This window comes from Corvus cornix, chromosome 3, assembly GCF_000738735.6.
Source record: "Corvus cornix cornix isolate S_Up_H32 chromosome 3, ASM73873v5, whole genome shotgun sequence".
Classification (NCBI taxonomy): Eukaryota; Metazoa; Chordata; class Aves; order Passeriformes; family Corvidae; genus Corvus; species Corvus cornix.
This window is the reverse complement of record NC_047056.1, coordinates 89858329-89872780: the sequence shown is the minus strand read 5'-3', so window position 1 is coordinate 89872780 and position 14452 is coordinate 89858329. Positions and strand designations below refer to the sequence as shown.

General features: G+C 43.7%; 1 protein-coding gene across 14 annotated transcripts in view; it reads right to left on the bottom strand.

Moving 5' to 3' along the window:
- The window catches only part of DST (dystonin), a 292238-nt gene that overhangs the window by 248799 nt on the left and 28987 nt on the right, over window positions 1-14452 (bottom strand). For 8 of the 14 annotated variants that reach the window (XM_039568018.1, XM_039568020.1, XM_039568033.1 and 5 more), the window contains exon 4: window positions 9499-9706. In XM_039568018.1, coding sequence (XP_039423952.1) covers window positions 9499-9706 — 208 coding nt within the window. Of the gene's footprint in view, window positions 1-8031; window positions 8159-9498; window positions 9707-14452 lie in introns of those variants that run through there. The other 6 variants (XM_039568023.1, XM_039568031.1, XM_039568032.1 and 3 more) reach the window with 2 other exon arrangements.

Genomic DNA, 14452 nt, shown 5'->3' with positions numbered 1-14452 from the left:
AGAAAGCAAAAATAAATGTACAATTTAAGTAGAAACATACAAGGTCTATGAGAATGAATGTGATTTCATTTAATACAATTTGAAACAGCATAAAATGAGAATTTGGGTGGATATTCTCAGAGGTAGGATAGATCTGGCCTCACAAGAAGTATATGGACTTCATTAACGAGGGCTCTATTTTAAAATATTGAAACAAAAATACAATGTAAAAGTATCCTGTTGAGCATGGTAAAATTATAAGGTAATTTCATCGAGGGACTTAATCAACTTTGGCTTTCTTCCTGTGGCTCATCTGTGTCTGTTCTTCTCTACTTTAAAGAGATATTGAGCCAAATGCTGCTTTAACTCCAGTGTAAACTGGAGGTAGACAAAAATTTCCAGCAAAGAAAAATGAAAAAAAAAAAAGCTACCCAAAACCACAACGAATGTTTCTCAGCAACTGTTTTCTTAAAAACTGAATGAAGAGGGTAGAAGGCATAAAGCCTGAGTAACACATCTGCTCTACAAAGAAAATTTCAGTATGTTTGAAATGTATGTTCTTAATTCAGAAATCAACTTTCTAAAAATTATGATTAATTTTCCACCAGAGAAGATTTCATCTTTAAAACCTTTCAAAAACTGAGTTTTAAATGCAGAACTAATCTGTAATAAGTGCTATTATGAAATAGTTTTCAACATCAGGTGGATCTCAATAATGAACATACAGTAACTGGAGGAAAATTTCCAAGGCACAAACAGCAGGGAAGAACCTAATTGCTATTAAAGGTCATTGGGACTGGCAATCACATTGCTATATGTTCTTTTGAAAATATCCTACTCTGAAACCATAACTACCTTAGCAACAATACCTTATTCCCAGAAGTTACATACAACTACACAGCAGTGGCTTCTCCAGACAAGTACTCTAGTCATTTCCTAATTCCTAGGACGTAATGTAAACCCTTTATCTCGAAATTAAAAATTTATCTAAAGGCAAAGTAATTTAAAGCATTAAATATTTATTAACATCAATAGCTAAATTCCTGACTCCCACAAAAATTAACGGAAGTTTTGTTTGAATAAAAACCACAGCACTGCAAGTGCCATTTCTCTTTCAAAAAAAGCTGTTTTGCTTGAACAGTTCAGGATGCTTTATCATTATTATTACTGCAAAATGTCTGTCCAAATGATTACACTCATTTTCTAATGCTGCTTCAACTGCGCCTAGGAGACTCGTCACATGAGGAACACACAGAGGGTAATCTGATCAGGCAGAAGCAGAGTCTGTGAGCAGACTGACAGGATATCCATTTCAGTACCCAGCAAGAGACTTTCTAGAACTTCTCTGTTCACCTATAGTCTCATCTGCAAACTGCCCAAAACATGCCTCTGAAAGCTGTGTACAGAGTCAGACTTTTACCCATTTTGTGAACTAAAACATACACACATTTCTCTAATCCCAGTATAGAAGAGCTCTACTAATTTTAGATTCACATGGTGCCAAGTGTCATAGCTGTCAGATAGCTGGATACCTGAACCTCAGGCCAAACTAATTTAGTTTTCCAACACAATTAGGTTATGAACCCCACTTAACTGCTGATCTGTATTTATATGCATTGCAGAACACATCATTAAATACTGTAATTTCACATGTTAACTCTGAAGCTGAACAATGAAGATATGTATAAAAGCAAACCAAGTTCAAAAGGGCCATGTGGCTATAATCAAGAGCAGATTTTGGCCTATGCCACTGGAAAGCCCATCAGAGGACTAATCCTCCTCGTCTTACAGAAATAGTTACACTAATTGTGTGATTGCGAGGAGCAGAATTTAACCCTCAATACATTTGCCTAGAATCTTCACCCTTTGACAGATTCATTGGCAGCTATTGTCATCTTGTACAAAATCCAAGGAATTAATAGATTAAAAGTTCACAGCAAAATTATGTACCAGATAAAATAAAATTAAATCCAGGAACACAATGACTTGCTTTTAAAGCAGCTACAGCCAAATTGCAATACCCTACAGGAGGCCTGATTTTAGCAGGAATATGCCTTATCAAAGGATGAACTATTACTTGGGCCCCAGTCTTGGGAAGAGCCTTGCGTGGGTGGGTTTCCAAAGCCAGTCTTTCCCCACAAAAGCACCGAGGCTGCCTACACAGATCAACTTGTAAAATTTGGCTATTAACATGCCCTTCAGGATTTAACCAGCAGACTGAAGTGTCTTTGTAAGCATTGTTTCACCTGTTTGAAAGCTGGGTTGACTGGAAGCATTCAGTACATGAATATTTTCACCCACTACAGAAAAACAAGGCTTTGTTAAATTAAACGGCTTTAATGATGTTTTACAGGAAACATTTCAGGCATGCAGCAATAAGCTGCATTCATATTTGACATTTACAAAACGTTATTATTTTAAGCCTGAACTTATAAAATACTTGCACTTAAATTCAAGCATGTGAATAAGCCCATTTTTATTTTATAAAGCATTTAATTTCAAGTACATGCTGAAATGGTGGAATAAATTCCTCAAATCAGGCGTGTTTTAAATAGCGTAGGGGAAAAAAATACAGCATAATCTGGTTTCCAAGCAAAATACCACTAGAAATAAGCCAAATAGATCATAGAAAACAATTACTAACACCTCAACCAAAAATATAAACTGAGACAAAACAAGCCTTTTAACACAATAGTGACTGAAATTTATTTTCCTTTTTTCTCTCCTCATACTTCACCATCTCTTGGTTTTCATCCTAAAAAAAGAATTATGGAATATTCCTATGAGCTCTATTTAAAAGATGTTGCTGACTCAATGGGAATTGGGAAGTACCAGGAAAGCAACGAAGCAGACCTTTGATCTCCACTCCAATTCACATACCAAAGATATTTGAATCAATAGCCAAATTCTGTCTGCCCTAGTCAACCAAACAGGTACCTATTAAAATCATGGAGAAGCAGCTGCAGCTCATGTATCCCATCAAACTAAGCTTCAGAAAGTGCTACCCGAATCTCAAGGCCTTTACACAGACAAACCTCACAGAATTGCCCAATATTCAAGTTCTTCTTATTTTACTCCAAGACCTCTTCAACTTAGCTCAAGTGAAGACCTCATACAAGTCAAATCAGCAAGATCTGGTTCATATTTAGGATGAAGGTACTCAGGAAAACATCCCATCTCCAAGCCCTTCAAAAGTCAGAACTTCTACTCTTAATAAAGAGCAATGTTGAAAGAGAGTAAACTGCAGGTTTTACATTTTTAGGTGGCCCAAGCTGTCCATTAATTTTGTCCAACTTCAGGCAGCACAAAAGCTATTATGTTTCCATCCCTAATTGAAGACAGTTTCTGTTGGCTACAATTCTTCCTTCCCAGGAAGGTAACCTGTTGTAGGAAGTATGCTAGGAACATGGGAAACAACAGTGTTGTCTTGCTGAAGATTTGCACAGTGGCAAAGAAAGGATTAGGTGACGCACAGCTGGATAATCCACACATGCCCACTAGTCAGCCAAAATAACTTTCCCATTTGAAAAACAAAATTTAAAAGTGATCAAGCCGAAGGCTAGATACTACCAGTATCTGGAAAGAGGTCAAAGAAAACCATCCATAGTGGAAACTACCTAATCAATTACTCACTTCAGGATTTCCTTCTGCATTCAAAATCAGAACCCTGAAGCAGAAGATCCAATTAGTTCATAGCCAAGAGCCCAGAAGAGCAAGATTTCTGCTAACTAAAAATTCAGGTCCCCAACTTCAAAGCATAAATAAGGAAACTCAGAAATTCGCATATTCCAGAGCCAAGAGCATCTGTCATGGTGTCTCCTGTCTTTGCTCTATAAAGAAGATATTCTCTGAAGAATATCCCTGGACTAAGTCTGATACCCAACACATTTAGGAGCCTCCAAATTCCTAAAATGCAGCAGCAATTCATTTTCAGATGTATAAAAACCATTCTGCATAAATGCTCCCTTACTGAAGTCAGCTCAAAGGAGCTGGACAACAGGCATCTATTGTTTTTATCTTAATTCAAAACCTGTCCCTACTGTCAGAACAGCTTTACTTGACACTAACCTCAATCAATCATTAGAACAAATTACATTGTCTCTGAACCCTACACAGGCAACAAAATGCATCAGATGACCTGCTAGCTCTCGCCCATCTCCAGTGTCTTTGTTCTCAGAATACAGAACCAGAGCTGTTTGCTGTGCTTCAGCTGAATGTGTAGTATTACAGATCTTTTTAAAGCAGGAGAGCAACACCAACAGTGAAACAGAATGCACCAAAGTTTAACAACCTCACCCGAGTTTCGCTGTCCCCAGTCCCAGACTTACTCCTCCTTCCTACAGACACAAGGAAGGGTTATGCAGCAAGCCCAAAGTAGCCAAAGGAAGCACTAATCAGGCACCCATTCCAAACAAAACATTCATGTGACACCTTTCCTAGCATTCGCAACAATTTAGTGAAAACCCTGAACTGCAAGGCTGTATTTTTCACGGGCAGCCACGTCAAGCTGAATTTTCTATAGATGTAGATGCATAAATCTAGAACATTAAAAGCTCTACAGAGCCCAGATAATCCTATATATTTAAAATTTTAAGGGCTTGCATAGTTAAAAGAACATTGTTGAATAACTACGATTTAGTCAACACTTAACTCCGTGAATTAGCTCTTTTCCAGATACCGCAATCACGCTGTCATTAACAGATGTGCCCATATCAAAAATGATGTCAAAATGGAGACAACCTAGTTACATAATTGTTCAAAATCTTTCAGAAAACGGTTGTTGCAACTGCTATTCAAATGAAAGTTTGCTACCTGAACTGAAAAATACATGAAAGAGTGACCATTTCAGAGGGATGATATATCCATATCTTGATTCTCAGTTTATTACTTCAGATTTATAGCAGAGGAAATCTAATGAACATACTGCATTTACAGCTTAAAATCATAATATTCAGACTTCTAATACTCAAATAATAATGGCATGAAACAATGCATTCCTCTGCCATCTGACAGAGATGGCATTTAATGTTTTAAAAATGAAATGTAGATGAAATACTATTGGACATTTTCTTATTTAACAAGAAGGCTACAACTAACAATTTCATTACATTTTGTTCCCAGGCAATGATGAGGTAACTTACAGAGCACCAAGAATAATTTTTTAAGTTCTTTACAACCTCCTAGAGAACTCAAATACAGTTTTGGAGAAAAAGTTTAATTTTTAGTTATATTAACAAATATTTGTAGGATTTCTCATCTTCCTATTCAGTCACAAACAAGATGTGAAATGTGTAAAATGCTACAGATAAACAATACTAGATGTTTTATTGCCACTTTCATAATAAAGGTTTGCCTTCAAATTTTTAGAGGTGCTACCAACAAAGAAACAGGTTTTTCCCCTGAAGAAGTAGCTTGATTTGACCTGATTTCTAAAACATCTGAGATAATGTGACTTCTTTTCCTCCATCAAAATGCTTTAGAAATACTGCCAAATAATTACTAATCAAGGAAGAAAAAAAAAAAAAAGTTGACAGCCAGCAACTGAGCTGACCATGGATCAGAAAACAACACTCTCTTCTCCCATAGCAAACAGCACTTCTGCGGTATGTCAGATTTAGCAAACAGTTGCCTAATTATTTACTGTCACAGCAAGAGACATGATCAGCAGACAGAATTTGGAGACACACAAATATCCTGCTTTCAACCGTTAAAGCAACAAGGTACTTGGTATTGCATGATCTTCAAGATCCACAGCCTACTTTGGCTACAGAAACAGAGGAAGAGTAAAAATTCATTTTTCTGTTTGAAAAGGGCAGCTTTTATCTTCCTAAATCAAACTGCCTGAACATCTTAATGATGTGGCATCATACGATCCCAAGCCTTCCAAGACAGGCAACGAGTTTTGTACAGCTGACTCTGCTAGTTACAGTACTCAACAGCTGGTACATAGATAATTTGGCACCCTGATAATGGCTTAGATGAGTATGAACCATTCTGCAGACTGTAAAAAGGAAAAAAAAAATAAGAACCATCAGCTTTAAAATTACAGCTTGAAGCTCATCTTACAAAGTCAACAAAGTTCACATTTGAGTAAGAATTTACTAAAGGAGGTGTTTACAAAACTGAGAAATTCAGAGAAATGGCACTCCCTCTTCAAAGCCTATATTGTAGCAATTCTTTTCTGATTAGATCAGCTCCCATAGCAAGTCATCAGAACAACAACCACTGTAGTGAAGTCATACTACTGGGACTCAAATGGGAAATCATGACTGGCTTGAAAACACATTTTAAAAAGTAATGCGTTTTCCAGGTTTCCAATATATCTTAATTAAAACAAGTCCAAATCTTTACCTTTGCTCCAGATGGCTAAATAAAGTCTACCTCGAGCAGCAAAACACAGCATACCAATATACCAAATAAGACATTAAAAACTAAGACAGCACATATTGGATCCTTCTGTATAATTTCAGGATTTGGCTGTCACTGAAAATAGCATGTGAATGGACTCTGTGTTACTCCCACAATATGATATACTCAAATACTTTCAGAATGTGCTTTATTTCTTACAGAGAAGTAAATTAGTTTTCAGAGTTTATTTAATTAAAATCCTACTGTTCCCCAACATAAAAAAAAAAAAAAAAAATCAAACCTTTCAGTTCTTTTCCTGATGAAACTCCCATTGAAACAGGCGAAATTAGGCCTAATCTCTTTCCCAGGTTTATAAGCAAGTAATTGGTAGTAGAAGGAACCTTATTAAACCTAATTCTAGCAGGAAATAAAAGGTAATCCAAAGGAGAAAAACAAGTTTATTCAGCAGTTATTTACAAAGTAAACAGTCCACTATCTCCAAAATTTTGCAAAAATCAGATCAGCTGCATATAAATTGATGATTTAAAAAAAGGAGAGAATGGAATAAAGATGTGCTTTTGAAGATGATGGCAACCATCAAATGGCAATTATTTCTCAACTGAAATGTACTAATGCATTTCAGTACAGAAACGGTGCACATGCTCGATAGCTGCATTGACACAATGGGCAACAGACACAAAGGAGTCATTAGTCAATACTGTTAATGACACATGAAATTGCAAGTGACACCAGTATAAAGTACACTCACACCCAACAAGTTCTCATAGTCAAAATAACCATCTGTTGAAGCTTTATTTTTCAAATACTACCACTAACAACACAGAATAAATAAAATTACTTATCAGTATCTTCAAATCAAGCTGTCTTAAACTATGCCACTCCCATTCCCATCAGTGGAAACCATTTAACAAAAATCTTCAGGACTGACTGAAGACATACAGCTGAAAAACTTCAGATACGAAATCTAGCATCTTATTCCCTAACATTACAAAAGGACTCAGCACTGCAAATGTCAGCATATACTGTGACATGCTGTAAAAACTATTTCAGGGATGAAGGTTCAGTATGAACAGTTAACTCCCTTTCTCACTTGAATTAAAATCAGAGCTGTAACACTTTTGATAAGCTTCTTCAAATTTAGTACTAGCAAATGTACTGAAAAACAGCAATGAATCATCCAAAACCGTCCCTTCCATCCCGATGCTTAAGAAATCAATGTAATTTACATTTCTAGCAAGATGAATTTAGCTGCGTGCATCTTCGTCATGATAAACGCCTTTTTCCTTATTTTTCTGCATTCGATGAAAAAACTCAGGTTCTACACGAACTAAGCTAATTCTTTGCCCTAGCCCAAATAAACAAACAAATAAAAAGGTAAAGAAAAGCAGAAGCTTTAAATACGAAAACACATCGAGACATAAATCACTGTGTCCGCACTGCACTCGAAAAGCGACTTTTAAACACACGAGAGCGCCTGTCACACACTGGTGAGGTGACACCGTATTTATATTTATAGCACAAGCCGCCCACGTCCGTTCCCCCCAGACCGACCCACGCAGGAACGCGAGGCCACCAGTCCTCCCCACCTGGCCGCCAGCGCCTCCCGGGTCCGCAGTCGCCACACCCGGTGGGGCGAGCGGCCCGAGCGGGTGCGGCGGCACGGCGCAGGGAGCACTGCCCTACCTTTGTATCTCTCTAGGACATCTTCGTAGGCTTGCAGGTACTCCTGCTCCTCAGCGTAGAAATACGCGCCAGGGGAGAGGTAGCCAGCCATGGCCGGCAGCTAGCCCAGCCCTGCCCGCCTGCGCGGCTCCGAACGGCCGGCAGCCTCGGGGGCGGCACAAGAAAAGCCCCGGCAGCAGCGGGCGGGGGCGGCGCTGCCAGCCCTGCCGAGGAAACGCCCCCGCGGCCGCTCGGGTTTCTGTAGCCGCCCCTCGGAGCGCGGAGGGGGCGGCACCAGCCCGGCGGCGGCCGCCGCCTCCCCGCCGCAGACCCCGGCTCCAGCCCCATCGCCAAGGCACCGCCTGCGGGGCCGACGAGCTCCACCGCCGCCTCCCCCCGCGACGAGGAGGGTGGCGGCTGCCGGGGCGGGGACGCGGCGCCCGCAGCACTGACGGAGCCGGTGGGGACGCTGCACTCACGGGCAGGGACCGAGCAAGGAGGGACCCCAAGCCGGCAACCAGCCGGGGCGGGAGCCCCGCTATCCCGGCGGAGGGGCGGGGCGGGGCGGGCGCGGCCCCGCGCAGGTGTCACCGCCGCGCCTGCGTCCCCCCGCTGCCCCCCAGCCCTGACCCCGCCGCCGCGCCCGTTCCGGAGCAGTCCCTGCTGCCCTGCCCCCGGCCCGCCGGTCCCCTGTCCTGCGCACCCTGCCCGCGGGCGGCGGCGGCGGCGAGATCGGCGGGCGGCCGGGCCGGCTCCGCAACCCCCCCACTCGCGGCTGCATCCTGCGGCTGGTGCGAACCCGGCTCCGCAGCGCTGCCCCCGCTAATAGCGCCGCTAGGATGGGTTACCCTGGGAAATAGTGTCCCGGGAGAGCACCTACGGAGGCGCATATATAATCGGGGTGGTTGGGGACCGCCGCATTTTTCTGGGATTCGTTTACAGGCGGTTTCCAGCTTTCGCCAGGGAGATGCGGACCTCCGCCCTATTTTCGACATCAGTTGTCGCCGGGCCGCGGACCAGAGCCCGTCGGCGCCTCCGGCACACCGGGGCGTCTCCGTTCCGGTCCCCGTCCGCCCCGAGCGCAGCCCCAGCCCCGAGCGGACAAAGACCGGCGCCTGGTCCCCCGCCCCTCGGAGCATCATCGGCCGCCGCGGCCTCTCCCCGCGCTGCGGGCGGTCCCGCGCCGCTTCCACCCAGGGCGGCCGGGGGCTGCCTCGGCCTTGTGGGCCGAAAAAAAGCGCCGGCCCCGCTGAACCGCCCCCCGCCGCGGCTGCAGCCCCCGGCCGCTGATGCGTTTTCGCATAAAAGTTTAATGGGCGCACCTGCGCGTGTTTTGGCTCGCCTTCCACACGCATCAGTTCACCCAGCCGGAAAAGGCGGCCAAAGAGCTTAGTCACCGCCCGGCGGGGCCGCGCTCTGGAAAAGAAGGGATGGGGGTCCCTCTGGCCCCCGGCCGCCCCCTGCCCGGCTGCCCCGACCGCGCCTTACCGGCGATGCGCAGCACGGCCCGCTCGGCGGGGTCCAGCACTGAGCCGCCGTGGATCTTCCGCTTGGACCGCTCGTGTTTGGGCAGGTTCCAGGGCAGCGTGTCCCCCGGCGCCGGCGACACCGTCCCCGACCTCTGGCTGAAGTCCTCCTCGTCGGAGAAATCGGCGGAGGATGACATGGAGCATCGGTAGGACGCGTTGCCGGAGCTCTGCACGGGGAGACAGACAGACAGACAGGATGCGTGGGGAGCAGCTCGGGACGAGGGGCCTCAGGTGGCGCCGGCGAATACCCGCCCGGCGTGGCGTGGAAAAGCATCTCACGGGAAAAGGAGGATAGGGGAGAAGGCCGCCGCTCACCATTGCTGTGAATTTAGAGGGGAAAGGGGTGCGTGTGCGGAGTGCCGAGGGTGATCCTCCAAAAGATAGCCGGTCTTAAGCGAAAGTGCATTTGGAGGGATGTCGGGGTAGAGCCGTGGCCTCCGGCTAGGCAACCAGCTCGCAAATGAGCCTCCCACTTCCCAACAATAAACCCAGCAGCAACAACAGCCGAAAAAAAAAAAAAAAAAAAAAAAAAAAAAAAAGCCAACAGCAACCTTCCCGGCTACAGATCGATGGCGTTTGGCTCCCCCGCCAGGACAAGGGGAAAAATTGCCATCACCGAGCTACTGGTAAATCCGCCCCTGGGACAGACCCAGGCCCGCCAGGAGCCAAGGCCGGGCTCTTTTATTACCGCCCCGGGCCCTCTCCTGCCCCGCGTTCCCGGGGACAGCCCGGCACGGCTGGCTAACGCGGACGGAGGGGAGCAGGGAAGGAAGGAACACAATTTCTCAGAGCAGCCCCTTTGGGCAGCAGGGCACGATGGGCAGCCTTCGGTCGCACTTTGCCAGGCGGCTTCGGCAAACAAACGACTGATCTCGGCGTTTATAGACTGTATCGACTTTTAGGGTTCCCAGCTACTCAAAAAAGAACTCTTCCAGAAACGTAAATAAACACTGATGCAGTGCAGGGAGAGGACTGCTGCCATTTCTGACTTCCCTGTTTATGGTAAAGTGGAAAACAGAGATGTGTGAACAGTAGCAGTTCGGCACCATGTTGAAATTTAAGGTACATCATTAAACACAGGTTATCAGCATACAATGGACAGCAAGGTGCTATTCTTTCTACTCTGTGTTTTCTGATTTCTGTAAGGATTTGTGGTTTCTCCAAGGCACCAGACAAGAAAATGATGGGTTTGTCATTTTATGTGGGAGCTACTGTTACAGCCTTTCAAAAGTGCAACCTGATGCTCATCAAATTATGTTAATTTTAGGTGTGTGCTGTTGTCAACTTTTACAGGTGTAGTAGAATCATGGAATTACAGAATTGTTTGAGTTGGAAGGGACCTTTAAAGACTATCTAGTTCCAACCCCCTTGCTGGGGGCAGGGACACCTTCCACTAGACCGGGTTGCACAAAGCCCTTGCATCTAACCTGGCCTTGAACATTTCCACAGCTTCTCTGGGCAACCTGTTCCAGTGCCTCACCAACTTCACAGTGAAGGATTACTTCCTTATTATCTAACCTAAATCCACCCTCTTTCAGTTTAAAGCTGGCATATTTTGTTACACAGCAACAGCTCCTTTCAGCCATTCTAGATTCCAGATTTGATACTAAACCAGATAGTATTTTAGACTTGTATTTTAGCCCTTTTCTTAATTTTATTTTTTTCTATTAAGGGGCTTAAGGGGTACTTTTCCTTAAAGAAGAAGTTTGTACAGTGATTGAGATCTGATAAAATTTATTGTTGCTGTCTGAATTTTTTTACTGTCAGTTGTCATGGGGGGTATTTTACCCATTAAAACTCAGAATCTGCATAATCCAGAGAAACAACATGATACAGTCTTTGCTCTGCATAGAATTAACAATAATATACAGTTAAATAATCTGCTATAACAAGAGGAGATACTTTATTAGTGTTTTTTCCTTCTGACCCCCTTCACTTCTATCCCAATTCTCTTTTCTCCTTCTACAGTAGTCCATGGTGATGTTCAAAATGTGAGAGTTGAGAGGGAGGGAATGAATACATAAATCAATTAACCAAATGCTTGTTCACTGTATTGTGACGTGGAGAGAGCAAAAGGTAAGTGCAGAAAAACAGAAACATGAGATGTCTGATACCAGCTCTGATTGCCTTCATAATTAGTTTTAGCGCAGAGAATATTTTGCTGTCAGTTTGTATAATAAACTAAAACTGGATCTCATAAAGCAGGATGGTCATATATAGGTGTCTTCCTGATACAAGCTGGAAGTGCTCAGCTTGCTGCAGGGCACTTTGCTGTACCAGCTGGGGCTACCAGGGCCCTTCATGTGCTTAGTCAGGGATTGGGTTCTTTGAGCCTGTCCTTAGCTCCAGATTTTGCCACAGAAGAGAAAGTGTTGCCTTTAATCCCAGCTCTGAACATTCTGCTTCAGGCCTGTACTTTCTTTTGGCTGATCAGCAACCCTCAATATCTTTGGATCACACAGACCCACAGAGACAGATCCTGGCTTTCAGCTTGTTCACCTTTTGCATTTCTAGCTTATAATATGAAAGTTGGAAAAAGCCAAAACACAGTGTTGTGAGGTGCTATAGCAAGAGTTTGTTAGTATTTATGTAGCAGCTTGAAACATGCAAGAATAAAGTACAGTAGCAATTACTATTGAAGTTTTGGGGGAAAATCTCTCAACTCTCAGATTTATACTTGAAAGCAAGCTATAAATTTTATCCAGTAGAATTTCCTTTTCTCAAAAGAGGCTTTCATAGCCCATTATTATTTTTGATAACATCTCCTCCTACCCATAGAAGCCAAAAGCACTGTGAAGTGGTCGTTCATTATGCACCATCAGTCTATTGAGATGTCAAGTTTAGGGAAAAGGAATCTGCCTTTTAATCAGCTCTGCTACAGTACTGGAAGATATGCTATGTGAGAAGAACCCACTCACATATTTTATGAGAAATCAAGCTGAACAGGCAATGGTAGAGCAGTCTTTGGCATCTAAGTGTATTACAACTAGCTATCTGCTTTTAAGTTATCCTACCTTAATTAATACATGCAGTAACCAAATGAATAACCAAAACCCACTTTAGCTTTTAATTCTTCAAGAACCACGTTGTTTCATTTTTAGAACAATGTTCTAAAGCTCAGAAAGGAGTTTTTAATGACAGCAAAATCTAGAAAACATTAAGAAACGTCAATTTTAACTTAATTACAGTCTACTTTCTTATTCAGCATGGAGATACTTCTGAGTAATGTGTACACAGGTATTGAGCACATAAGTATTTTTGACTTTGCTATTCCAAAGATGTTTATAATGAACTGAACAACTTTGCTTGACTAAATTAACAGCTTTGATAAGAATTCTGTAATTGTTCCCTTTTTGCACAGGCATTGTTCAAAACGTGTACCATTCATCCCACTGGACTCTATGTTTCTAGCATACACCTTTTCCATGATAGAGCTGTAAGTCCCAAATAAGCATTCCATTATCAGAGCAATTTTAAAAACACAAAATAATGCAGAACATCTGTACTCTTCTGAAAAAGGTTCCTGGCCAATTAGGACAACACATGAGAAAAAAAGGCTATCATATTCTGTTAAAATCAAAATATGTAAGGCCCTTCTGTTATTTCTCTATAAAGCACATTGCTGTGCACAAGTGAAAAACATAACAGTAATAATACACAACGCTTTTGGGGGGACTACGTGAGTGAAGTGTCTTTTATATCCGCTAAAATATTGATCATCCTTACTTAGCCTACTCTTAGGGACTTAGCAAGGGTCAGAGCTTGACTGCTCTTAGCTTGACAGCCGCTAAGGTCACAGCCCAGTTGCTATAGCTGCTTATTCTCTGTCTCCGATTACACACTGCTGCTGCTCAGCAGCCCGAAGGGCTCTCTGCAGCCTCTGTGGCTGCTCCGCAGGAGCGGCTCCACCTGCAGCGCAGTCGTGCGCGGGGCAGCCTGGGCGCCGAAGCCCCTCGGTGTCCCGGGAGCTCAGCCAAGCGGAGCTGGCGGCATGCAAAGCCCGGGATTGCCGTGGCACGGTTCGCTGCCGGTGCCGCACGGGGGTGCGCAGCGCACACGAGTCCCCGGGAGCGGAGGGCTCCGCGGCAGCGGCGCAGCGAGAGCCGAGCTCCCTTTGCTGCTGCGAAATCAGGTGATTGCAGCAGCCGCCGGAGAGTCAGGCTTGCCAGTGTAAAAGCGAGCTGGTTTCCAGTAACGGGGATGATTTCAAAGAAGCATTTAGCATACTTCTTGTAAGAGGGATTCGGCCAAGTTCCAGGGCATGATTTCCCTTGAGGGAAAGCAGTGTTGTTTGTCATAGGTGAGGCACTGCAGAAGATCAGGTGGAAACTGAGTGGAAGATGGTGTAGCTGGCAAATGCTGTAGAGTAATGCACACCATCAGAGACCAGGTAAGCCACCTGTAAATAGGAGCTGAAAGGGTCAAGGTGGGCTGTACACTGTCATGCCTGGGTGAGGAAGCATTAGCCGAGGTCAGGTTTTAAATTCGGTCAGGCAAACCAGCTGGGAAAAGCTGCTGCAAGGCTGACACCAAATTATCTTCATTTTGCAAAAATTCCCCAACCCTATGACACACCAGAGATTGTGCTGGCCCGCTGAATTCTAATCAAATAGCTTGTACTTTCACATTTTATCTTTAAGAAGATTGTCCACTGCAGTGAGCCCTTTCATGCTGGTTTTTGGAAGCCGTGGGAAGTACAGGTCAACACCGACTGACATTTAATTTTGAGTTTAGTTATGAGTTATTTATATTTCACTTACACTGAACTATCTCAATTCCTGGAATATATTTTCTTTCTTTTATTATATTCATTGAGGGAAATGGATAAAATATCAACAGAAATGAAGCACTGGAATAATGATTTTAGTCAGTATGTTTCAGCAAAATTCCTTCTAATTTAAAATAATTTAGAA